At 42.3% G+C, this 26,290-nt stretch overlaps 1 protein-coding gene across 1 annotated transcript in view; it reads right to left on the minus strand.

Moving 5' to 3' along the window:
- The window catches only part of slc22a16 (solute carrier family 22 member 16), a 65,076-nt gene that overhangs the window by 19,295 nt on the left and 19,491 nt on the right, over positions 1-26,290 (minus strand). The window contains exons 3-5 of the mRNA XM_020496965.2: positions 13,139-13,256; positions 10,773-11,331; positions 3,177-3,304 (exon numbers count right to left, since the gene is read on the minus strand). Coding sequence (XP_020352554.1) covers positions 3,177-3,304; positions 10,773-11,331; positions 13,139-13,256 — 805 coding nt within the window. The remainder of the gene's footprint in view (positions 1-3,176; positions 3,305-10,772; positions 11,332-13,138; positions 13,257-26,290) is intronic.

The raw sequence follows: 26,290 nt of genomic DNA on the forward strand, positions 1-26,290 counted from the left end.
AGTGTCAGAAAACGTTGGCAAAAAAAGCGTAATTAAATTGTTGTCAGCATCACAGTTCCAGTCACCAATGCTCTGGATAGCATAAAAGCAGCCTAACCAGCTCTGTTCTCTCATTTGTGTCTGGAAGGAGATAGTAAGCTAGCCAACGTTAGGTAGTTAGCTTGGGTTGTGATTGCTGTGAGGACAGAACGCTCGGATGAACCCTACTCCTCGGCCAGGGCGTCCAGTTTGTGCTTTGAATGCTCTGAGAGCGAAACACTCTGAATTTACCAACAGACAATCTGACAACGCTCTGAGTTTACAAATGCCCAGAGCACACTCTGGCACTCCAGATTCAATTTACGAAGTGTGTTTAAGATGAGGGAGGACGATAATTTTTTTCATGAGGATGGCCTTTTTTCTATTACAGAATATTAGATGACTCATTCATATTACACTCTTGCCTGCATCTAACAGTTGCAAATGAGAATTTATATTGGACAAATTCAGGTAAATCCACGTTTTGTTCCGTTTCCTTCTGTTTAAGAAACGTTTTTCAACAGAATCGGCGGCATGAATACACCTATGATCAGGTGTAAACAGAGTTCTCTCTCATAACAGCCACTTTGCATTCCTTCTCTTCCCTTCACTTGTGGAAAAAATCCGCTGCATGTGACCAGGCGAAAAAAACCTTTCCAAGCCAAACCTCTACAAACAGCCTACATCGTTGTCACCATATTAGCTAAAGTAACGCCATAGTCAGTGTAGCTAACTCAAACTAACACGTTAGTAAACCCGTTACAATCATACAGTAACGTTAGTGTGTAGTGAGTAAACATTTACACTGGCGGGCCCAGGTGGCAATAACTTAGTAATACCAAAAGCTTACCTTGACTTGGAAGAGTTCCAGTGTTGTGTTGGAAAGTCATAGTCAGCTATTTAACATAGCATCCGTCTGTTAGAGCAGGGTGTTTCAGTAGGCTAAACCAGCTAGCTGCATTTGCTAGCTAAGAAAGTGAAACTGAAAAAATGACACTATTTCTCCTGCGTCTCCATTTTGGAAGACATTAATTTGTTCAAAACTGTTCAAATATTGTCTTTCTCTCTCTTTGAGTCAACAACTCACCACATGCTATACACTGCAATGATAGCTAGCTGTAGCTTATGCTTTCAGTTCTAGATTTATTCTCTGATCCTTTGATTGGGTGGACAACATGTCAGTTCATGCTGCAGGAGCTCTGATAGGCTGGAGGACGTCCTCCGGAAGTTGTCATAATTGCTGTGTATGTCTATAGAAGGGGGTGAGAACCATGAGCCTCCTAGGTTTTGTATTGAAGTCAATGTACCCAGAAGAGTACGGAAGCCAGCTGTCCTCCGGCTACACCATGGTGCTACCCTATAGAGTGCTGTTTAGGCTACTGTAGACCTAAAGCTTAAGAGGTTATGAACGATGCTGAAAGGGTGTAGACAAAGAAGAGCTCTCCAGTAGGTGTACCAAAAATTCAAACGCCATTTTCTCAAAGGTGAGGTTCCAAGGTAATCAACTTTCAAAGCAGAATTACTTTCCCATTGTTCCGCAACTGCAGTGTATGATATAACATTTTCTATCTCTGAGTCTCTACTTTTATCCAATCTAAAAAACACAGTTTCAAATGTTGCTACATAAGACCGGATCGAGCTGGTCGGTTACATATGGGTATACGAGGACATCTTGCAGTCACTGGGGTTTTCATTGTCGGTCACACAAGCTATCATAAATGTGTCTCCATTCACCTTTTCTATGCAAAAAAAAACACACCTAGAGATTATTTTGCACTAACATACAAAGCAATGAGATATATTTGATGCAGGTATTTTCTTTGCAACACATATGGTCATGGACTATAAAAAATATAATTATATGAGCTATGCATCTGTGTACCAGTGTTTTGTAACCCTTTGTTAGCTAGCTAGACGGGGCAGTCCAGTCCCAAAGACGCAGTCCATTCTGCATGCCTTCTTGTCTTTGATACAATGTGTTGTCATGCATTTGTGCATGCACACTGGTAACTGTCATAGCTAACTTAGCTAGATCATCAACCAGTATTTTCTTTGCTATTCCTACACGGCACTTATTAAAGGCTTGAATCTCATAGGGACCTCACTTTCACCAATGGTCATCTAGCTAGCGACGTAGCCAGCAAGGTTGCATCGGTTCCCATTGGACTGCAGCTAGCTAGGTGGGCTAGCTAATGCTAGCTAGCTAACGTGAGCTGATTATCATGTAGCAGCCTATGCTGACTAGTTGCTAGCATGCTAACATTAGCTAGCTAAATTTGATACACCATATTCGTGGGTCTGCAAAAATCAAGCAAATGGTAATGAACTCATGACAAAATCATGTTTCAATATTGTAGTGGCTATTTTTTTGGTTGTTTCTTTCTTGCTCAGTGACATTGGAATATATCATATTTTGGCATTTAACTACAGGTATGTATCTAAAAAGATTTTGACATGCGATGTCACAAATTCCCTGTGAGATACTTAGAGAATCTACGCAGTCATGGGTACGGAGCATCAGAAATAAAATATCCAGTACATATTAGAAGCCAGAGAAACTTAAATGTTTCTCATATGTCACATGCAGTTATCTAAGTAATTTTACAGACATTATCATTGGTAATATGCATAACAAAAAGATTGTGATTCCACACAACAGAACATTTTAACTGGAACAACACTCTCAGTGATGGTTGAACAAATATACTCTTGTGAACTTTGAACTACAAGGTTCTATCTGAAAAAATATTATTCAGATATTTGGCTTTAAAGTTCCGAACTCTCAATGGTTTGAATGATGTCAGCAATTTATATTGTAATCTTTTTAACAACATGAATTGGTGTATATGCAAACCACTGCCCAAAATATTGTAATGAGCCTCTGCCTCTACATTATGAAGTAGCTGGGCTTAGTGTGGGTTAGCCTGTGCAGGGCTTGGTGTGGCCTGGCCCATTTTGGGCTGGTGTCAGCTAGCCTATGTTGGACTGGTGTAGGCTACCCTGTGTTAGGCTGCTGTGGGCTTAGTGTAGGTTGTGTGTTGGCTATCCCCTGTACATCTTGCCCACATTGGGCCAATGGGATCATGTTTTCTGGGTGGATCATATCCTTTGATTTCGTTCTAGCTCACACACAAACATACGTGACTGTTTGTACATACATTTGGCACCACAATGATGAGCATGCAGGCCGTTCCAGCCAGCAGCAGAGCTGGGGCACATGTCCTCTTCCTGCCCACCCGGTCCATCGCATAACAGCCAATCAGGTAGGAAGGGAACTCCACTGCACCTAGAAACAGCCAATCACAGAAGATGTCAGGGCAAGGCAGCAGGCATTGCTGGCATAGGGACATTATGTGTGGTGACATCTGGTACTGGGCCAGCTGTGTCTGTTATTTTTTTTTGTTGTAATCTTTATTTCACCTTTATTTAACCAGGTAGGCTAGTTGAGAACAAGTTCTCATTTACAACTGTGACCTGGCCAAGATAAAGCATAGCAGTGTGAACAGACAGCGACACAGTTACAAATCGAGTAAACAATAAACAAGTCAATAACACCATTTTTTTTAAAGAGTCTATATACATTGTGTGCAAAAGGCATGAGGAGGTAGGCAAATAATTAAAATTTAGCAGATTAACACTGGAGTGATAAATGATCAGATGGTCATGTGCAGGTAGAGATACTGGTGTGCAAAAGAGCAGAAAAGTAAATAAGGAACACTTATGTGAGAATGCTATTCATTGACTACAGCTCAGCGTTCAACACCATAGTACCCTCAAAGCTCATCACCAAGCTAAGGATCCTGGGACTAAACACCTCCCTCTGCAACTGGATCCTGGACTTCCTGACGAGCCACCCCAGGTGGTGAGGGTAGGTAGCAACACATCTGACACGCTGATCTTCAATGCTGGAGCTCCACAGGGGTGCGTGCTCAGTCCCCTCCTGTATTCCCTGTTCACCCACGACTGCATGGCCAGGCACGACTCCAACACCATCATTAAGTTTGCAGACGACACAACAGTGGTAGGCCTGATCACCGACAATGACGAGACAGTCTATAGGGAGGAGGTCAGAGACCTGGCCGGGTGGCGTAACCAAGAATAAGGAGATGATTGTGGACTACAGGAAAAGGAGGACCGAGCACGCCCCCATTCTCATCGACGGGGCTGTAGTGGAGCAGGTTGAGAGCTTCAAATTCCTTGGTGTCCACATCAACAACAAACTAGAATGGTCCAAACACACCAAGACAGTTGTGAAGAGGGCACAACAAAGCCTATTCTCCCTCCGGAAACTAAAAAGATTTGGCATGGGTCCTGAGATCCTCAAAAGGTTCTACAGCTGCAACATCGAGAGCATGTAACGAATGTGAAATGGCTAGCTAGTTAGCGGTGTTCGCGCTAAATAGCGTTTCAATCGGTGACGTCACTTGCTCTGAGACCTTGAAGTAGTAGTTCCCCTTGCTCTGCTCTGCTACTACTTCAAGGTCTCAGAGCAAGTGACGTCACCGATTGAAACGCTATTTAGCGCGAACACCGCTAACTAGCTAGCCATTTCACATTCGTTACATGCTCTCGATGTTGCAGCTGTAGAACCTTTTGTGGAGCGATGGGTAACGACGCTTCGTGGGTGACTGTTGTTGATGTGTGCAGAGGGTCCCTGGTTCGCGCCCGGGTATGGGCGAGGGGACGGTCTAAAGTTATACTGTTACACAAGGCACTACAGAGGGTAGTGTGTACTGCTCAGTACATCGCTGGGGCCAAGCTTCCTGCCATCCAGGACCTCTATACCAGGTGGTGTCAGAGGAAAGCCCTAAAAATTGGCAAAGACCCTAGCCACCCTAGTCAAAGACCGCTCTCCCTGCTACCGCACGGCAAGCGGTACCGGAGCGCCAGGTCTAGGTCCAAGAGGCTTCTAAACAGCTTCTAACCCCAAGCCATAAGACTCCTGAACATCTAATCAAATGGCTACCCGGACAATTTGCATTGCACCCCCCCCCCCCCCCCCCCCCGTCTTTTACGGTGCTCCTACTCTGTTTGTTATCAATTATCAATGAGTCACTTTAATAACTCTACGTACTACCTCAATTACCTCAACTAACCCTACATTGACTCTGTACAGGTACCCCCTGTATATAGCCTCACTATTGTTATTTTATTGCTGCTCTTTAATTATTTGTTTTATTTGTATTATATTTTTCTCAAAACTGCATTGTTGGTAAGTGGGTCATACCAGAATTTAGGCATCAACACTTTTGAAAAATGAACCCTTTATCGTTTTCTGTTATGTATTTAAGAAAAACAGGTAATAAACCATCATAAACCATCAAATAAAATGTGACAAATTTACAGGACCACAGGAATGTTGTTTAATAATATTTTATATATCTTTTCAAAGAAGGATCAACAGGATGAGTAGGAATGATAAAAAAATAAACATGTCAACAAGACCACAAGCTGGATCTGATCAAATATTCAATGGACAAACATAAAAAATAGTCATATTACAGTAGTCCGACAACCTGGCATTAAAATGAAAGAGCATATCAAAAATAGTCATGAACTGATCAATATTATAGAAAGCTGACATTATAATGTTCAGATTTTTAGTCGCTGGCCAGAGTATCCCATTCCTCACTTGCGATGGCCATGTGGGGTCAGGAATGAGGGTCGGCACATCGTCAAAGTGATACCAAAGGAGATCGTTTTTTTCCGGCCGTTGAAGGACGGTTCACCCACTCTATGTATACATTTCACCTGGCAGTGGGTCTTTTTCACCTCTTGGTTTGATCCCTGGGTAGATGGTGTGGTCGCACACCAGGGCACACCATATCCCCACTACACTTGTTCTGGTGTGCTGTGTATGGGGTCTTCTGTGTGGTCATCTGTGGGATTAAAGTTGAAGCCCTTTGTTTTTTGGCAATCACACTCCAGATTCTCTGTTGCAGAACGCATGCAGCAAACGTCGCGGTAGAGAATTTTCCCAGGTGGAGCCTCATTGTGGACGGTACGGCTGGAAGGTCAGCTAGCATTTCTTTCACTGCATCCTCCATAGCTTGCTCCTGAATGTAAAACAATTTCACCTTTGATTGTCCCTCACTCAGAGCTTGATACAGGGACAATGCCATGGGGATATCAACTCCTTGGCTGACAAGTCGGCCCTCCTCTTCAATGTGCCACCTTTGCCCTGACTGGCTTCAAAGTTTTTCCAGGTTCCTCTTGTAAACCCCTTCCTGAAAATGTCAGTACAAAAGAGGTAAAAAATTACCATGTTGCTTCTACTGTGTGCAGGGACCGTCGCTAAAAAAAGGGATGGTTGTCACATCCAGGCAACTCTCAAAAAAGTATTCCTGTTTTGCTTGTTATTTTGGCATTAATACATGTCACATATCAGTTTGCAAACAATGTAAAAAAATAAATAATTGAGTTAATAAAGCAGCATACAAACATGGTCTCTTTTTCGCTTTCTTGAGTAAGGCAGCTCCAAAATGTAGGTGTTACAGCCTAGCTCAATGCTTTCTGTGGTGGTGGGACAGCCAGTGGAAAATACGAAGCGTAGGGGTTGGTAATGTTCCCTAGTTGTGCCGTGATTGGCTCAGTTTTCTGTCGGTCATGGGGACACTACGTCACCGCAAAGTCTATGGGTAGAGCTTGAAAATTCAAACCCCTTGGGTGCTGCCATAGACTTACATTAGAAGTGCCCGTACATGAAGTCTCAAGGTCATTGGCCAAAATATAAAATGACATCAAATCATGTTATATCTACCCTAGCTTTGATTGGACTGATCATGTCAACATCATACTTTCAAAATCTTAGCTAGCAATCTAGACAAGCAGTCATCATCACGCATTAAGTCGGTAATTTACTGGCAAATCCTTATCATATGAAGAGAAATTATAGATAAAACGTATCAGTGCTCATCGGCCATTGAACATAAACATTACACAACAAGTTGGAAATTCAACAATGAGTGCTAAAGCGCCAATGCAGCCCAGGCTTCGATCCCAGGCTGTCACAGCCGGCCGTGACCGGGAGACCCATGGGATGGCGCACAATTGGCCCAGCGTCGTCTGAGTTAGGGGAGGGTTTGGCCAGCCGGGATGTCCATGTGCTCTAGCGACTCCTTGTGACGGGCTGGTCGATCGACTACGGTCGTCAGTTCAACAGTGTTTCCTCTGACACATTGGTGTGGCTGGCTTCCGGGTTAAGCGAGCAGTGTGTCAAGAAGCAGTGCGGCTTGGTTCTCGACCTTCGCCGAGTCCGTAGGGTAGTTCCAATGATGAAACAAGATCGTAACTACCAATTGGATATCACGCAAATGGGAGTAACGCATTTGAATACATTGGCCCTGCTGTCAATCCAGCATGACTTCTGCCACGTTCAAAACAACTGGAAACTCTGAACTGGGAAATCACAGACGTCAGTGGGTTCAAGGCAACTGGGAACTCGGATAAAACTAACTCCGACTGGTAAATTATGGAAAATCAATTTGAACGGTGATCCAACTCGGAATTCCAGGTCAGGATTTCGGGCCTCTTTCTAGAGCCTACAAGAAGGACCCCCGCCAACCTTCCTGTTCAAGTGAGCACAGCACAACAAGGTGAGTCCAAAAATGTCTTGCATGCTGCACCGTAAATGATGTAATATGCCAGGGAGATATGTATACTGTAGCTAAGAAAGTAATACTAAGTGTATGTTGTGTAGTAAGCTGTTAGTAGCCCATGTACCATTTTGATGGAGTTCCTCCCTTCTAAACTCCTCTGTGGTATTGTGCTCCCTACTGTTAAAAACAAGTTTTAATTTAAGACCACGAGTGGGGCTTTTATTGCTCAATCAAATTTTTCCATAGGCCTAACGGACATGCTCAAACCCAACACACTTTTGATAGACTTAAACACCCAAGCTATCATATGGGTTAGAAGATGCCTACATAACCAACCTATAAAGTAAAATGCATCATCCATTTATGGCCAGCTATGTAAACTCTAACATTGATTTAGTCTGCAATAGATGTTGTTCAATTGGTAATATTAATTTTTGTCTTCTTCTAATGCCTCAAGGGAAAAGTAATCTAAAAGTTAAAGAAAGTAATCAGATTACGTTTCTGAGTTTGGGTAATCGAAATTACATTACCGACTACAATTTGACAGGTAATACCTTCAAATGACAGAAATCGTAATATTAAACATTCATGAAAATACAATTGTCATACATCATTTAAAAGCTTAACTTCTTGTTAATCCAGCTACATTGTCAAATTTCAAAAAGGCTTTACGGCGAAAGCACACCATGCGATTATCTGAGGACAGCGCCCAGCACACAAAAGCATTACATACATTTTCCAACCAAGCAGATGCATCACGAAAGTCAGAAATAGCGATGAAATAAATCACTTACCTTTGAAGATCTTCATCTGGTTGCAATCACAAGGGTCCCAGCTACATAACAAATGTTCCTTTTGTTTGATAAAGTCCTTCTTTATATTCCAAAATGTAAGTTTCAATGGCGCGCTTGACTCAGTAATCCACCAGTTTCCCTCGTTTAAAATGCATACAAAATGAATCCCATAAGTTACCAATAAACTTCTTCTAAACAAGTCAAACAACGTTCCTAATCAATACTCAGGTACCCTATTATGTAAATAAACCATAACAATTAAGACGGAGAATACCGGAGAGAAATAACGAAGTGCGTGCCCTCTCCAGAATGCGCTATAAACACTACAGCCAAAATGGGAGCCACTTAGAAAAACTACAAATTCTAGCTCATTTTTCAAAAAACATGCCTGAAACTCTTTCTAAAGACTGTTGACATCTAGTGGAAACCCGAGTATCTGCAATCTGGGCAGTCTTCCTTTTATATTCCCATTCCCAGCCATTGTAATCAGAGGTGAGCTGAAAATAAAAAGTTCTGGATGGATTGTCCTCGGGTTTTCGCCTGCCATATCAGTTCTGTTATACTCACAGACATTATTTTAACAGTTTTGGAAACTTTAGAGTGTTTTAAATCCAATCTAAAGTTATGCATACCCTAGCTTCTGGGCCTAACAGGCAGTTTATTTGGACACCTCATTCATCCAAACTTCCGAAAACTGCCCCCTAGCCCAAGGAAGGTAACTAGTAACTAACGGATTACATTTAGAAAGTAACCTTTCGAACCCTGTATACGTCCTCCAAGACATATGATAAATTAGATCATCCAAAAAAGTTGTTGAAAAGTAGCTAATATGGTAAAGTTGTCCGTGATGACATTAGAACTCAAAACTTTTGGTGTGCTAGATGTTCCCATTATATGCCAATCCATCTTCCCCGACCAACCACTGTCCTTTTGTTTTTGCCTTAGGTTTGGGTAGGTTACTTTCTAAATGTAATCCATTAGTTACTAGTTACCTGTTCAAATTGTAACCAGTAACCTGTAACCCGGGGGATTTGGTTCCAACAAGAGCATTAGTGAGATCGGGCACTACTATTGTGCGATAGTCCTGGCTTGCAGTCGGCGTTCCAATTCATTCCAAAGGTGTTTGACTGATGGCCGAAATTATTAAATCATTAGACCTCTCACTAAAGTCATCAGTCATATGAAAGTCACATTTAAGGGGCCCCTTGAGTAGCGCAGCGGTCTAAGGCACTGCATTGCAGGCTGTGTCACACCCGCTCTGACCGGGAGTACCATAGGGTGGTGCACAATTTTCCCAGTGTTGTTTGGTTTGGCCGGGGGGGGGGGCTTTACTTGGCTTATCGCTCTCTTGTGGTGGGCTGGGTTCCTGCAGGCTGACCTTGGTCGCCAGTTGAATGGTGTTTCGTGCAGCTGGTTTCCGGGTTAAGCGGGCGGGTGTCTCAATGTCAACAGTGAAGAGGTGACTCAGTGATGCTTGGCTCACCTCACTCTAGCGACTCCTTGTGGCGGCCCGGGGGTCTGCAGGCTGACCTTGGTCATCAGTTGAATGGTGTTTCCTCCGATACATTGGTGCAGCTGGCTTCTGTGTTAAAAAGCACTTTTTGGCAGGTCATGTTTCAGAGGATGCATGACTTCAATTAGGGGAGGTAGGGTAAGGGGGAAAAAATATTACACACACACCCTACAGGGGATCGAAAATTATGCAAACAATTGCATTGATGGAAGCTACAATCTGCCCTATTAAAGCTACCCCCTCGGTGGGGTTGAGGGTAGGGCTCTGTGCAGGGCAGTCAAGTTCTTCCATCTCAACAAACCATTTCTGTATGGACCTTGCTTTGTGCATGGGGGCATTCTCATGTTTAACCAGGAAAGGGCTTTCCCCAAACTGTACTCACACTGTTGGAAGCACAGAATCGTCTAGAATGTCATCGTAAAATAAATTCAAATCTAAAATCTAAATTCAAATCTTTTATTGGTGACGTACACATATTTAGCAGATGTCTGCTGTAGCGTTAAGATTTCCTTTCACTGAAACTGAGGGGCCTAGGCATCCTATGAAGGTGCGACGTTGAAAGTCACTGAGCTCTTCAGTAAGGCCATACTACTGCCAGTGTTTGTCTATGGAGATTGCATGGCGGTGTGCTCGATTTTATACACCTGTCAGCAATGGGTGTTGCTGAAATAGCCAAATCCACTAATTCGAAGGTGTGTCCACATACACTATATACACAAATGTATCATACTAAATGGAGTGTCAGAATAATGCTAAATGCTCTGAGACCAATTTTCTATAATAAGCACACATACCCATAGTAAATACAGTACACATGCACACACAAACCAACCCCCATCCCCCTCTCACCAGCCAGGAAGAGGTTGATGTACTGGTTGCCACCCAGGTTGACGGAGCCCAGGGAGAAGACGTAGTAGCCCAGGCTGCCAATGAACCACACTGCCCACACTGTCACTGTCCTCCAGGTCATCCTCCATGTCCCAAACAGGTCCAGGATGCTCAGCTTTCTCTCGGGCTCCACTAGCTGGGCTCTTCCCGGTACCACCTCCTTCTCCAGCAGAGCCTCATTGGGTTCCAGGAGGTCCTCGGCCCTCAGGCGGCCAGGCTCCAGGCCGTTGAAGCGGGCTATGGAATCCAACAGGACCTGGGTCTCCTGGAGCCTCCCCTTAGCCATCAGGTAGAAGGGTGTCTCTGGAAACTTCCAGCAGAAGAAGAGAAAGGGCGAGGTGCAGGTGGAGAGGATGATCTGGTAGATCCACCAGGTACGCACTAGGTAGCCCGTGATCGCCACCATCATGACGCCTGCGGCAAAGGCGGCGTGCACATGCATGGAGGTCCACGTGCGTACCTTGTTGCCGGTGAACTCGGTCACGTACACAAACACCACCACAAGGTAGCCGCTGGAAACCTACCGAGAGAGAGGGAGGGAACATTACAATTAGATCAAAAAAGGGGACACAACGCAAGGCCACAGAGCTTCAAATGCTGATCACACACACACACATACACACACCTCGCATTACTGTTGATGCAGAAAGTTAATCTAAGGCCTGAAAACAAGTCTCATGTATCTTATCTACTTATCCTGGATTTAGTAAATGGACCGTGAGAGCAGACTGTGGTTAGAATATACTGTAGATCAAACCTTATCTTCAGAGAATTACCCAGATACTAGGCTAGCCATATCAACATTCTCTAAAGCTGACCGCTTTGCATCCAGATGGAGAGAGGAAGACACTCATACAGTTCACAGACAGTCATATAGCCAGTCCTCACATAGCCAGGACATTTTGTGTCCTCACATAGCCAGGACATTTTATTTTGGTTATGATTTTTGTTTTCAAGGAAGGTACTTTAAACCATCTTACATGTAGCACTTCCATGAGCTATCCTGCCGATGGTCACCTCTTCCTCAGCTATTCTTTAAACATAAGCCACACCCTCTACTGACAGGGCTGGTCCACAGAGAGGCAGTTCACAGGAAGGCCGAAAATATCATTAAGGACATCAACCACCCGCTCCACAGCCTGTTCACCCTGATATCATCCAGAACGCAAGGTCAGTACAGGTGCATCAAAGCTGGGACAGAAAGACTGAAATACAGCTTTATCTCAAGGTCAAGGACTTCCAGCGCCGACAGAGATGGACGCCTCGCTTCGCGTTCCTGGGAAACTATGCAGATGGTTAAATAGCCTTCACTAGCCGGCCTCCACCCAGTACCCTGCCCTGAACTTAGTCACTGTCACTAGCCGGATACCACCCGGTTACTCAACCCTGCACCTTAGAAGCTGCAACCTTATGTAAAGTGCATTTGGAAAGTATTCAGAACTCCAAGTGGGCTGTCATGTGTCTTTTACTGAGGAGTGGCTTCCGTCTAGCCACTCTACCATAAAGGCCTGATTGGTGGAGTGCTGCAGAGATGGTTGTCCTTCTGGAAGATTCTACCATCTCCACAGACTAACTCTGGAGCCATGTCAGAGTGACCATTGGGTTCTTTGTCACCTCCCTGACCAATGCCCTTCTGCCCTGATTGCTCAGTTTGGCCAGGCATCCAGCTCTAGGAAGAGTCTTGGTGTTTCCAAACTTCTTCCATTTAAGAATGATGGAGGCCGCTATGTTCTTGGGGACCTTCAATACTGAGTAAATTTTTTGGGCACCCACCTGTTATTGTAATGGTGAGAGTTTGCCAACCATCATTAACCTCATAGTCATTGTTGATTTAACATCCAAATATTGAAGTTTAGAGCTAAAAGAAGAAAAAATGCTCACTGTCCCAATACTTAGAGGGCATCGTACATTTGACCTTAGTGAAAAGGAACAACTGTAAGACTTCTGCTCAGGACAGAGAAATGTAAGATGTAAAGAGAGAGAGAGAGAGGCACACATAGCTTACTATGGAAGCAGTTTACAGTTTATAGCCTCTAGTATGACCTGGCATTCCTTTCAGGCAAATAATCTAATACTAACAAATACAAATACTGGATGAATACAAACTAATGTATATAACTGCTACCAACTTGAGATATGCATAAATAACCCACAACTTTTGCATACAGCAAAATATTATAGTATTTTGTGGGAGATTATTCTGAAATTTAAAGTAAAGTGCATGTCTCAAGATAGGATTTGCCCATAAAACGTCATCCTGCATTCCTTACACTCCACATGTGTTGATAATTAGGCTTTTCTTACAACTCCTACACGCGCACACTTACCATGGCGAGCAGGAAGCGGATGACCATAAATAGGTAGTAGTTTCCCATGAATGCCACGCTTACACCAAACACAAACTGGCAGAGGCTGGTGATCATTAGGATCCTCCGTCTGCCAACCCTGAGAGAGAGAGAGAGAGAGAGAGAGAGAGAGAGAGAGAGACTATAGTTGAACTAAAAGGATACTACAGTTTACTATAGAATATTAAAGTGCTTAGTATAGAATTATGTGGTAAACTATAGTATACTGTAGAATACTATACACAGTAGTATCCCTTAATTGTGTAGTAATTGTAATTGTGTAGTATATTGTAGTATACCATAGTAAATACTACAGTATTCTCCACACATAAAACACTAGTAAATACTACAGAAATGTCTGCAAAAACATTAGTCGACAAAAACACTACTTTTTATACTATAGTAAAATACGACAGTATTTCATTTGCATATACCCTGCCCATTCCCCGCCACCAATAAATGAGAAACCTACATGCCAAGAATAGAGCATATATTGGGTTCTGAACTGGCTGTTACCTACTGGTTATAGGAAAAGCTATATTTGAGTATTTCCAGTATGTTTCCTCAACAAGAAAACCCCCAACTTCGATGTCAAAGATAAAACAATGTCTCTAAAAACACTACAGTAAACACTACAGTATAATGTAATATCATGTCCACAAAAGCACTATGGTAAATACTACAGCACATGAATACATCACACCAAAAGCTTGATTTTTATGGTCATTATGGTAATTTTTAAACAAATTTCCTGAAATTCAACGTAGTACTGATTTATGTCAACTGATTTGATAGCAAGTTGAATCTATGCAAATAAATTATATGACTTGATAGTTCACCTCTCAGTTTTCTTTTATTCTAGAATAGGGTATATTGTAACCATGTGTTAAAACCTGTTATGGCAAGGCGCTCCCCTAGGGGAACTTCCCCCCCCCCCCTTTCACACAGTAACAAGTCCAACACAGCAAATGAAAGATAAACATCTTGTTAATCTACCCATCATGTCCGATTTTTAAAATGTTTTACAGCGAAAACACAACATATATTTATGTTAGACCACCACCAAATCCCCCCCAAAAAACAGCCATTTTCCCAGCCAAAGATAGAGTCACAAAAGCAGAATTAGAGATAAAATGAATCACTAACCTTTTGATAATCTTCATCAGATGACAATCATATGACATGTTACACAATACATTTATGTTTTGTTCGAAAATATGCATATTTATATCCACAAATCTCGGTTTACATTGACGCCATGTTCAGAAATGCCTCCAAAATATCCGGAGGAATAACAGAGAGATTCGCCAGATAACAGAAATACTCATCATAAACGTTGACGAAAGATACATGTTCTACATATAATTAAAGATACACTGGTTCTTAATGCAACCGCTGTGTCAGATTTTTTTTTTTTATGTTACGAAAAAAGCCTACCATGATCTGAGACGGTACTCAGACGTAAATATATTTCTCCGCCATGTTGGAGTCAACAGAAATACGAAATTACATCATAAATATTCCCTTACCTTTGATGATCTTTCATCAGAATGCAGTGCAAGGAGTCCTAGTTCCACAATAAATTGTTGTTTTGCTCCATAATGTCCAATACTAGTGTCCAATTAGCTGCATTTGCTAAGCACTTTCAGCTCGCGTGCCCAAAAGCTGACGCTGGTCTAGGAGAACTCGGACGAAAACGTCAAAAAGATATATTCCAGGTCGAATAAACTGGTCAAACTAAGTAGAGAATCAATCTTCAGGATGTTATTTTCATATATATCCAATAACGTTCCAACCGGAGCATACGTTTTCATCTGCAGCCAAATGGAACGATGGTGACATCCACAGACAAATGCGCCACAGGGAAATTTGCATTCTGCCAGGACAGTGACTCATTCCCCTCCCATTCGGTCAAAGTTCACACCAGAAGCTCCATTCCACATTCTACTGAATGAGGACATCTAGTGGAAGGCGTAGGAAGTGCTAACAGATCCATATCTTATTTGGAAGGGAAGAGGCGATGGCTTAAAATTAGAGACGCATTCAGAATTTCACTTCCTGTTTGGAAGATTAACAGAACTCATAGGGCAGGCATACTCACAGACATAATTCAAACAGTTTTAGAAACTTCAGAGTGTTTTCCATCCAATCTAATAATAATATGCATATATATGCAGAGTAGGATGCAGTTCACTATGGGCACGCAATTCATCCAAAGTGAAAATACTGCCCCCTATCCCCAACAAGTTTTAAGCAAATCAAAGTTTATTTATGATACAGCATGTAAGCTACACAATACAATGAAATGTTACAGTGTACTACAATATTCACTGTAGTATTTTTGCCACAAAACACCACAGTGAATATTATAGTATTCCTACCATAGTATGCTATAGTATTTTTTAATGTGGGGAGCCATGAATTATATACTTCCTGTATTTTCAGAAGGACCTCTGCTATTTACTGTAGCTGACAACATGGGAAGAGTTGAGATAAAAAATGTTGAATGTCACACAAGCTTATGTGTGAAATAATACATGGGGTGGCAGTTAGCCTGGTAGTTAAGAGCGTTGGGCCAGTAAACGAAAGGTCACTGGATTGAATCCCTGAGCAAACCATGTGAAAAATCTGGTGATGTGCCCTTGACCAAGGCACTTAACCATAATTGCTCCTCTGCTAAATGACTCAAATGTAAATAAGAAGCATTGTATTGTTGACTGGGAATTGCACATTGCCACATAGAAGGTTTGTGACTCATGGCATTGATCCAGACCAAATATTGGTTGAAATACTGGTAGACATGGCCTACTGAGTGGCGCAGCAGTCTAAGTCTCTCCATCGCTGTGCTAGAGGCGTCACTATAGACCCGGGTTGGTTCCCAGAGTGTGTCACACCCGGCCATGACCGGGAGTCCCATAGAGCGGCGCACAATTGGCCCAGCGTCGTCCGAGTTAGGGGAGGGTTCGCCCGGGGCGGATTTACTTGGCTCATTGCGCTCTAGCGAATCCGTGTGGTGGGCCAGGTGCCCGCAGGCTGACCTCGGTCATCAGTTGAACTGTGTTTCCTCCGTCACATTGGTGCGGCTGGCTTCTGGGTTAAGCTGAAGGGTGTTAAGAAGCACGCTTTGGCAGGTCATGTTTCAGAGGACTCGACCGTCGCCTCCTGACCCTGTTGGAGAGTTGCAGCGATGAGACAAGATCGAAATTGGGGAGAAAAAAATACCACAACAACCACACATTTTTTTTTTTAAATACCACAACAACAACAAAAAGATTTTAAATATAAATACTGGTCGACACAAGCTGGGAGCAGCAGAGGGGCAACAGCCCTAGGAGCAGTTTGGGTTGAAATTGCACATCGCTAGTATCACTATACAACAGGAGTTGCTGAGTTTATAGGTGTTTGAGTGAGTGAGTATGGGATTTGCATGTGCCTCGAGGCCTCCAGACCAGACAGAACAAATCAATGAACAATTTGGCTGATACATGCATACGGTCCTAGTGTATGAGTCTGGAATTAGCAGTATGTAAGAAACAATCATCCTCTTCCCCCCCACTGAATACAAATAATGCAATATTATAATGCTATACTATACTGTATATACAGTTGAAGTCGGAAGTTTACATACACTTAGGTTGGAGTCATTAAAACTTGTTTTTCAAACACTCCACAAATTTCATGTTAACAAACTATAGTTTTGGCAAGTCGGTTAGGACATCTAGTCATTTTTCCAACAATTGTTTACAGACAGATTATTTCACTTATAATTCACTGTATCACAATTCCAATGGGTCAGAAGTGTACATACACTAAGTTGACTGTGCCTTTAAACAGCTTGGAAAATTCCAGAAAATTCTGTCATGGCTTTAGAAACTTCTGATAGGCTAATTGACATAATTTGAGTCAATTGGAGGTGTACCTGTGAATGTATTTCAAGGCCTACCTTCAAACTCAGTGCCTCTTTGCTTGACATCATGGGAAAATCAAAAGAAATCAGCCAAGACCTCAGGAAAAAATGTGTAGACCTCCACAAGTCTGGTTCATCCTTGGGAGAAAATTCCAAACGCCTGAAGGTACCATGTTCATCTGTACAAACAATAGTACGCAAGTATAAACACCATGGGACAACGCAGCCATCATACCGCTCAGAAAAGAGATGAGCTCTGTCTCCTAGAGATGAACGTACTTTAAAAAAGTGCAAATCAATCCCAGAACAACAGCATTGGATCTTGTGGAGATGCTGGAAGAAACAGGTACAAAAGTATCTATATCCACAGTAAAACTAGTCCTATATCGACATAACTTGAAAGGCCGCTCAGCAAGGAAGAAGCCACTGCTCCAAAACCACCATAAAAAATGCCAGACTAAGGTTTGCAACTGCATATGGGTACAAAGATCTCCTCTTGTCTGATGAAACAAAAATATAACTGTTTGGCCATAATGACCATCGTTATGTTTGGAGGAAAAAGGGGGAAGCTTGCAAGCCGAAGAACAATATCCCAACCGTGAACACGGTGGTGGTAGCATCATGTTGTGGGGGTGCTTTGCTGCAGGAGCGACTGGTGCACTTCACAAAATAGATGGCATCATGAGAAGGAAAATTATGTGGACATATTGAAGCAACATCTAAAGACATCAGTCAGTCAGTTCAAGCTTGGTCGCAAACGGGTCTTCCAAATGGACAATGACCCCAAGCATACTTCCAAAGTTGTGGCAAAATGTCTTAAGGACAACAGAGTCAAGGTATTGGAGTGGCCATCACAAAGCCCTGACCTTAATCCTATAAACAAATTGTGGGCAGAACTGTGTGTGCGAGCAAGGAGACGTTTGACCCAAGTTAGACAATTTAAAGGCAATGCTACCAAATACTAATTGAGTGTATGTAAACTTCTGACCCACTGGGAATGGGATGAAAGGAATAACAGCTGAAATAAATTATTCTCTCTACTATTATTCTGACATTGCACATTCTTAAAATAAAGTGGTCCTAGATCCTAATTGATCTAAGACAGGGAATTTTTATTAGGATTAAATGTCAGGAATTGTGAAAAACTAAGTTTAAATGTATTTGGCTAGAGGATGTCTAGTATCAGACGGCTTACCCGGTCATACAATAGTATACTAATTGGATGACTTACCTTATCATACATCTTGGAGGCTGTATAGTATGTCGTTATTTGAGACCAGGTTGCTTTTTGCTCCGTAACAAAAGGAGAATTACGGGGAGAATTTATGTTGGCAGTTACTTCAAAATGTAGGAAAACCAAAAATACAAAGGTTAGCTAAATTTACGGAGCAGTTTAGGTGAATTGGGTTAAGTTTCGAATAAGTGTTAGGGGAATGGTTAGCTAAAATGCTACAGTTGTCCCAGACTCGAACATGCAACCTTTGAATTGCTAGACTGTCGCGGATTACGCCAACCCATCCTCCCTGACCAACCAACTTACTTATGTTTCTGCCTCAAATAACTAGACCATTAATAGGTATCATAGATCTAGCAGGTGCTCAGAACTACATAAAAAATTATAAAACCCAGCTCACGTCTTGGGTTTGTGAACATGAGGCGTTCAACTGAGTACCCTATTCTCTGCACAGTGGACACCTAGACCCTAGCTAGACCAAGGGACTACTGGCCTTGGCAGGCATCTTCTTCCCTGTCCTTGCTGGACAACTGGATAATAGCCTACCAGTTGACTTGATATGTCCCCACTGTACCAAGAGTCTTAATCTTTCTCTGTGGCTGTGGACTGGCTGTCACCGTGTAGTGTCAGATGACTTAAATACCTCTCTGAACTGGCACACAATGCTATCCAAACACACACTTTCACACTCTGTTTGCCTGTTTCGTGTTTGAGAAACAAGGATGTTCTAAGGACCTGCTGAGAATAAACCCTCACCCCTAACCCTCACCTATACCCTCATCACCCCTCCTTACTCAATGCTCACCTCTCACCTCAGTCATAACCTTGGCACTCCTCATAAACCAATCATAGCTTGCTACAGACTCATAGCTTTTTAAAAACATATATATTTTTTATTTCACCTTTATTTAACCAGATAGGCCAGCTGAGAACAAGTTCTCATTTACAACTGCGACTTGGCCAAGATAAAGCAAGGCAGTGCAACACAAACAACACAGAGTTACACATGGGATAAACAAACATACAGTCAATAACACAATAGAAAAATATATATACAGTGTTGTGCAAATGTAGTAAGGCAATAAATAGGTCATCGTGGCAAAATAATTACAATTATTAATTAAACACTGGAGTGATAGATGTGCAGAAGATGAATGTGCAAGATACTGGGGTGCAAAGGAGCAAAGACTAAATAACAATATGGGGATGAGGTAGTTGGGTGGGCTATTTACAGATGGGCTGTGTACAGGTGCAATGATCAGTAAGCTGCTCTGACAGCTGATGCTTAAAGTTATTGAGGGAGATAAAAGCTTCAGTGTTTTTTGCAATTCGTTCCAGTCATTGGCAGCAGTGAACTGGAAGGAAAGGTGACCAAAGGAGGAGTTGACTTTGGGGATGACCAGTGAAATATACCTGCTGGAGCGTGTGCTACGGGTGGGTGCTGCTAAGGTGAGCTGAGATAAGGCGGGGCTTTACCTGGCAAAGACTTATAGATGACCTGGAGCCAGATGGCACTGTGATAGACTACACCCAGCTTGCTGAGTAGAGTGTTGGGGGCTATTTTGTAAATGACATCACCGAAGTCAAGGATCGGTATGATAGTCAGTTTTACGAGGGTATGTTTGGCAGGATGCTTTGTTGCAAAATAGGATGCCAGTTCTAGATTTAATTTTGGATTGGAGATGCTTAATGTGAGTCTGGAAGGAGAGTTTACAGTCTAGTCTAACCAGACACCTAGGTATTTGTAGTTGTCCACATATTCTAAGTCAGAACAGTCCAGAGTAGTGATGCTAAACGGGTGGGCAGGTGTGGGCAGCGATTGGTTGAAGAGCATGCATTTAGTTTTACTTGCATTTAAAGATCAGTTAGAGACCACGGAAGGAGTGTTGTATGGCATTGAAGCTTGTCTGGAGGTTTGGTAACACAGTGTTCAAAGAAGGGTCAGATGTTTACAGAATGGTGTTGTCTGCATAGAGGTGGATCAGAGCATCACCAGAGGCAAGAGCAACATCATTGATGTATAGAGAGCAAAGAGTCGGCCCAAGAATTGAACCCTGTGGCACCCCCATAGAGTCTGCCAGAGGTCTGGAAAACAGGCCCTCCGATTTGACACACTGAACTCTATCTGAGAAGTAGTTGTTGAACCAAGCAAGGCAGTCATTTGAGAAACCAAGGTGATCTGTTTGTTAACTTGGCTTTCAAAGACTTTAGAAAGGCAGGGTAGGATAGATATAGGTCTGTAACTGTTTGGGTCTAGAGTGTCTTCCCCTTTGAAGAGGGAGATGGCCGCTGCAGCTTTCCAATCTTTAGGGATCTCAGACGTTCTGAAAGAGAGGTTGAAGATACTAGTAATAAGGGTTGCAACAATTGCGACGGATAATTTAAGAAAGTGTGTCCAGATTGTCTAGCCCAGCTGATTTGTAGGGGTCCAGATTTTGCAGCTCTTTCAGAACATCAACTATCTGGATTTGGGTGAAGGAGAAATGGGGAGGCTTGGGCAAGTTGCTGTGGGGGATGAAGAGCTGTTGACGGGGTAGGGGTAGCCAGGTGAGAGCCAGCCTTAGAAAAATGCTTATTTAAATTCTCAATTATAGTGGATTTATCAGTGGTGACAGTGTTTCCTAGCCTCAGTGCAGTGGGCAGCTGGGAGGAGGTGCTCTTATTCTCCATGGACTTTTGGGAGTTTGTGCTACAGGATGCATATTTCTGTTTGAAAAAGCTATCCTTTGATTTCCTAACTGCCTGATTCCTAACTTCCCTGAAAAGTTGCATATCGCAGGGGATATTCGATCCTAATGCAGAACGCCACAGGATGTTTTTGTGCTGGTCAAAGACAGTCAAGTCTGGAGTGAACCAAGGGCTATATCTGTTCTTAGTTCTACATTTTTTGAATGGGGCATGTTTATTTAAGATGGTGAGGAAAGCACTTTTAAAGAATAATCAGGCATCCTCTACTGGCGGAATGAGGTCAATATCCTTCCAGGATACCTGGGCAAGGTCGATTAGAAAGGCCTGCTCATTGAAGTGTTTTAGGGAGCGTTTGACAGTGATGAGGGGTGGTCGTTTGACCGTGGACCCATTACGGATGCAGGCAATGAGGCAGTGGTCACTGAGATCCTGATTGAAGACAGCAGAGGTATATTTAGAGGGCAGGTTGGTCAGGATGATATCTATGAGGGTGCCCGTGTTTACATATTTAGCGTTGTACCTGGTAGGTTCCATGATCATTTGTGAGATTAAGGGCATCTAGATTAGATTGTAGAATTGTGGCTTGCAGCTGACCTCCGTCTCATCCATTTATCCCTCTTCCCCTCACTCATCACCGCTCACTCCATCTCATGCTTCTTGTCCGGCAGGGAAAGTTTGTTTATAGTTGAAATTAATGGATTTTGTTGCATTATTCAAGCTTAAAATGTCATTTAAGAGAATTTTATGAGGGAAAACATTTTGTTTTGGGAATTTTCAAAGTACTTTCAATATTATTAATTTCAGACCTGGAGACAGGCGGCGCAGCATCGTCCGGGTTAGGGGAGGGTTTCGCCGGCTGGGCTGTCCTTGTCCCATCACGCTCTAGCGACTCCTTGTGGTGGGCCGGGCGCATGCACGCTGACTTCGATCACCAGTTGTACAGTGTTTCCTCCAACACATTGGTGCGGCTGGCTTCCTGGTTAAGCGAGCAGTTAGAAGAAGCAGTGCGGCCTGGTAGGGTTGTGAAAAATTATTGTATGTAGTTTCTTGCAATAGGCCTCTAAGACTTAAAATTATATTTCTCTCAAAATGTTGATTCCTAAAATATGTCCGGTAATTTGGTTGATTCCATCAGATTTGTCTAAAATCCAAAATGAATCAGGAATGAGCAGGGTCAGGGATACCATAAGGACTTATTCATTAATTCATTAATGCAACAACATTCCTCATGGTCTGTAAATTCTCTACTTTTAAAATATTTTAACAAACAATATTGGAATCACCATGGTCACAACCATAAACTGTCAACTATCTGCCTGTCACGTTCTGACCTTAGTTCCTTTTTTATGTCTTTGTGTTAGTTTGGTCAGGGTGTGAGTTGGGGTGGGTAGTCTATGATCTTTTTTCTATGTTGTATTTCTGTTTGGCTTGGTATGGTTCTCAATCAGAGGCAGCTGTCGATCGTTGTCTCTGATTGAGAATCATACAACCCATTTTGGTTGTGGGTGATTGTTTTCTGTGTCTTGTGTTTTCCGGACAGAACTGTTTCGTTTTCATTTTGTGTAGTGTTCTTTTTTTTTTACATGACGAACACTTACCACGCTGCGTTTTGGTCCTCTTCTCCTTCTCCAGACGAATATCGTTACACTGCCTGATAATTTAAAATAGAATATTAATTTTGGTTCAAGTATGTTACATTTAATTAGGTTTTGGAGTCCTAAAGAAACTGAAGAAAAACTAAATTGCTACTATGTATATCATTTGAGCAAAGAAGAAACTCCATAAAACATCAACTGACAGAGCGCTGAAAGATCTGATAGAATGGTTGTTTTTATTAGGGATTTTCAAATGAATAATTGTCTATATTTTATAAATGTTTCTATTTAACTTTTATCTTTAGAGGCAAAAATGTCTGTTTTGAGTATCTATTGTCAACTCTGTCAGTGGCTTGTCAACTAAGTATCTGATGGCTAACCCTCAAGACCCTTTTCAATATTCTCAAAAAATATGTAATCACTGTTCTGCAAAATACAGTGCCTTCGGAAAGTATTCAGACCCTTGACCTCTTCCACATGTTGTTAGGTTACAGCCTTATTCTAAAATGTATAAATATATTTCCTCTCGTCAATGTACACACTATACCCCATAATGACCAAGCAAAAACATTTTTATATTTTTATATATTTTTGCTAATTTATTAAACATAACCGGAAATATAACATTTACATAAGTATTCAGATCCTTTACTCAGTACTTTGGCAGCGATTACAGCCTTAAGTCTTCTTGGGTATGACGCTACAAACTTAGCATGCCTGTATTTGGGGTGTTTCTCACATTCTTCTCTGCAGATCCTCTCAAGCTCTGTCAGATTGTATGGGGAGCGTTGCTGCACAGCTATTTTGCTGCACAGCTATGCTGCTGCCACCACCATGCTTCACCGTAGGGATGGTGCCAGGTTTCCTCCAGACATGACTAGGGCTATTGCGGTGACCATATTACCTCCAAACCGGTGGTCACGAGTCATTAAGGTAGTCAAATCCCACTAGGCAGGGTAGCCTAGTGGTTAGAGCGGTGGACTAGTAACCGGAAGGTTGCAAGTTCAAACCCACGAGCTGACAAGGTACAAATCTGTCGTTCTGCCCCTGAACAGGCAGTTAACCCACTGTTCCTAGGCTGTCATTGAAAATAAGAATTTGTTCTTAACTGACTTGCCTAGTTAAATAAAGGTAAAATATTATTTATTTTTAAATCACGGTATTTAGGCTTCTCCCAGCTCTGATGCTGCTGATGGTCATTAGAAGCCTACCAAACTTGCTAACTGCCTGGTACTCAGCACTAATGACTGATATCAATGCAAATATATTCGAAATTCTGATCAAACACTTCATGAGAGCCAAGGAGCTCATGTTGCACAACATTTCTATAGGCTATGCAATTGCGGGAATGATGGCCACTAATAAAAATACGAGGATCCCATCAGCTTTCTACAGGCTAGGCCTACTATATTTATTTCTCAACATTAAGCACATTGTTTCTCTTCACAACAGGAGTATAGCCTACCTGGCTGTCATGAAAATAAACCACAGGGAAAAGCGTCCTCCATTCATTATTCAAGATTTTATTTATTTATTTATAAATGTAACCTTCATTTAACCAGGCAAGTCAGTTAAGAACAAATTCTTATTTACAATGACGGCCTACACCAGCCAAACCCCGATGGCCCTGGGCCAATTGTGCGCCGCCCAATCCCAGCCGGTTGTGATACAGCCATGGATCGAACCAGGGTGTTCGTAGTGATGCCTCTAGCACTAAGATGCAGTGTCTTAGACAGTTGCGCCACTCGGGAGCCCCATGACATGTATTTTTTTCCCACTGCCCGTGTTTCGATACAGGTCCATGATAATGGTCCAATCAAAACAGATGTCACACATATATTATTGAGTATATGTAAAGACAAGATTAAATCAAGAATCGTCCGATGGGTGACAATATCAGCCTATCCCTTGTGAATTATATATTGTCACTTGTGAATGATGCCCAGCATAAGAAACAATGCCTTTTTTTTTGCAACTTTTTCGAATCACAGTCGCACACCTGACGTAGCATAGCCCATAGGCCCTACATGTTATAATACAGTTTGTATCACAACTGAATTGGCCAAATAACTTCATAGAATTAAGCACACTAATACGCTTTACAATGGGTGTAGAGCCTAACTGGCATACATACAAGTGCCTTGCGAAAGTATTCGGCCCCCTTGAACTTTGCGACCTTTTGCCACATTTCAGGCTTCAAACATAAAGATATAAAACTGTATTTTTTTGTGAAGAATGAAGTGGAACGACATTTATTGGATATTTCAAACTTTTTTAACAAATCAAAAACTGAAAAATTGGGCATGCAAAATTATTCAGCCTCTTTACTTTCAGTGCAGCAAACTCTCTCCAGAAGTTCAGTGAGGATCTCTGAATGATCCAATGTTGACCTAAATGACTAATGATGATAAATACAATCCACCTGTGTGTAATCAAGTCTCCGTATAAATGCACCTGCACTGTGATAGTCTCAGAGGTCCGTTGAAAGCGCAGAGAGCATCATGAAGAACAAGGAACACACCAGGCAGGTCCGAGATACTGTTATGAAGAAGTTTAAAGCCGGATTTGGATACAAAAAGATTTCCCAAGCTTTAAACATCCCAAGGAGCACTGTGCAAGCGATAATATTGAAATGGAAGGAGTATCAGACCACTGCAAATCTAACAAGACCTGGCCGTCCCCTCTAAACTTCCAGCTCATACAAGGAGAAGACTGATCAGAGATGCAGCCAAGAGGCCCATGATCACTCTGGATGAACTGCAGAGATCTACAGCTGAGGTGGGAGACTCTGTCCATAGGACAACAATCAGTCGTATATTGCACAAATCTGGCCTTTATGGAAGAGTGGCAAGAAGAAAGCCATTTCTTAAAGATATCCATAAAAAGTGTTGTTTAAAGTTTGCCACAAGCCACCTGGGAGACACACCAAACATGTGGAAGAAGGTGAACTTTTTGGCAACAATGCAAAACGTTATGTTTGGCGTAAAAGCAACACAGCTCATCACCCTGAACACGACATCCCCACTGTCAAACATGGCGGTGGCAGCATCATGGTTTGGGCCTGCTTTTCTTCAGCAGGGACAGGGAAGATGGTTAAAATTGATGGGAAGATGGATGGAGCCAAATACAGGACCATTCTGGAAGAAAACCTGATGGAGTCTGCAAAAGACCTGAGACTGGGACGGAGATTTGTCTTCCAACAAGACAATGATCCAAAACATAAAGCAAAATCTACAATGGAATGGTTCAAAAATAAACATATCCAGGTGTTAGAATGGCCAAGTCAAAGTCCAGACCTGAATCCAATCGAGAATCTGTGGAAAGAACTGAAAACTGCTGTTCACAAATGCTCTCCATCCAACCTTGCTGAGCTCGAGCTGTTTTGCAAGGAGGAATGGGAAAAAATGTCAGTCTCTCGATGTGCAAAACTGATAGAGACATACCCCAAGCGACTTACAGTTGTAATCGCAGCAAAAGGTGGCGCTACAAAGTATTAACTTAAGGGGGCTGAATAATTTTGCACGCCCAATTTTTCAGTTTTTGATTTGTTAAAAAAGTTTGAAATATCCAATAAATGTCATTCCACTTCATGATTTTGTTCCACTTGTTGTTGATTCTTCACAAAAAAATACAGTTTTATATCTTTATGTTTGAAGCCTGAAATGTGGCAAAAGGTCGCAAAGTTCAAGGGGGCCGAATACTTTCGCAAG

The sequence above is a fragment of the Oncorhynchus kisutch genome, linkage group LG12 (genome assembly GCF_002021735.2).
Source record: "Oncorhynchus kisutch isolate 150728-3 linkage group LG12, Okis_V2, whole genome shotgun sequence".
NCBI classification, from domain to species: Eukaryota; Metazoa; Chordata; class Actinopteri; order Salmoniformes; family Salmonidae; genus Oncorhynchus; species Oncorhynchus kisutch.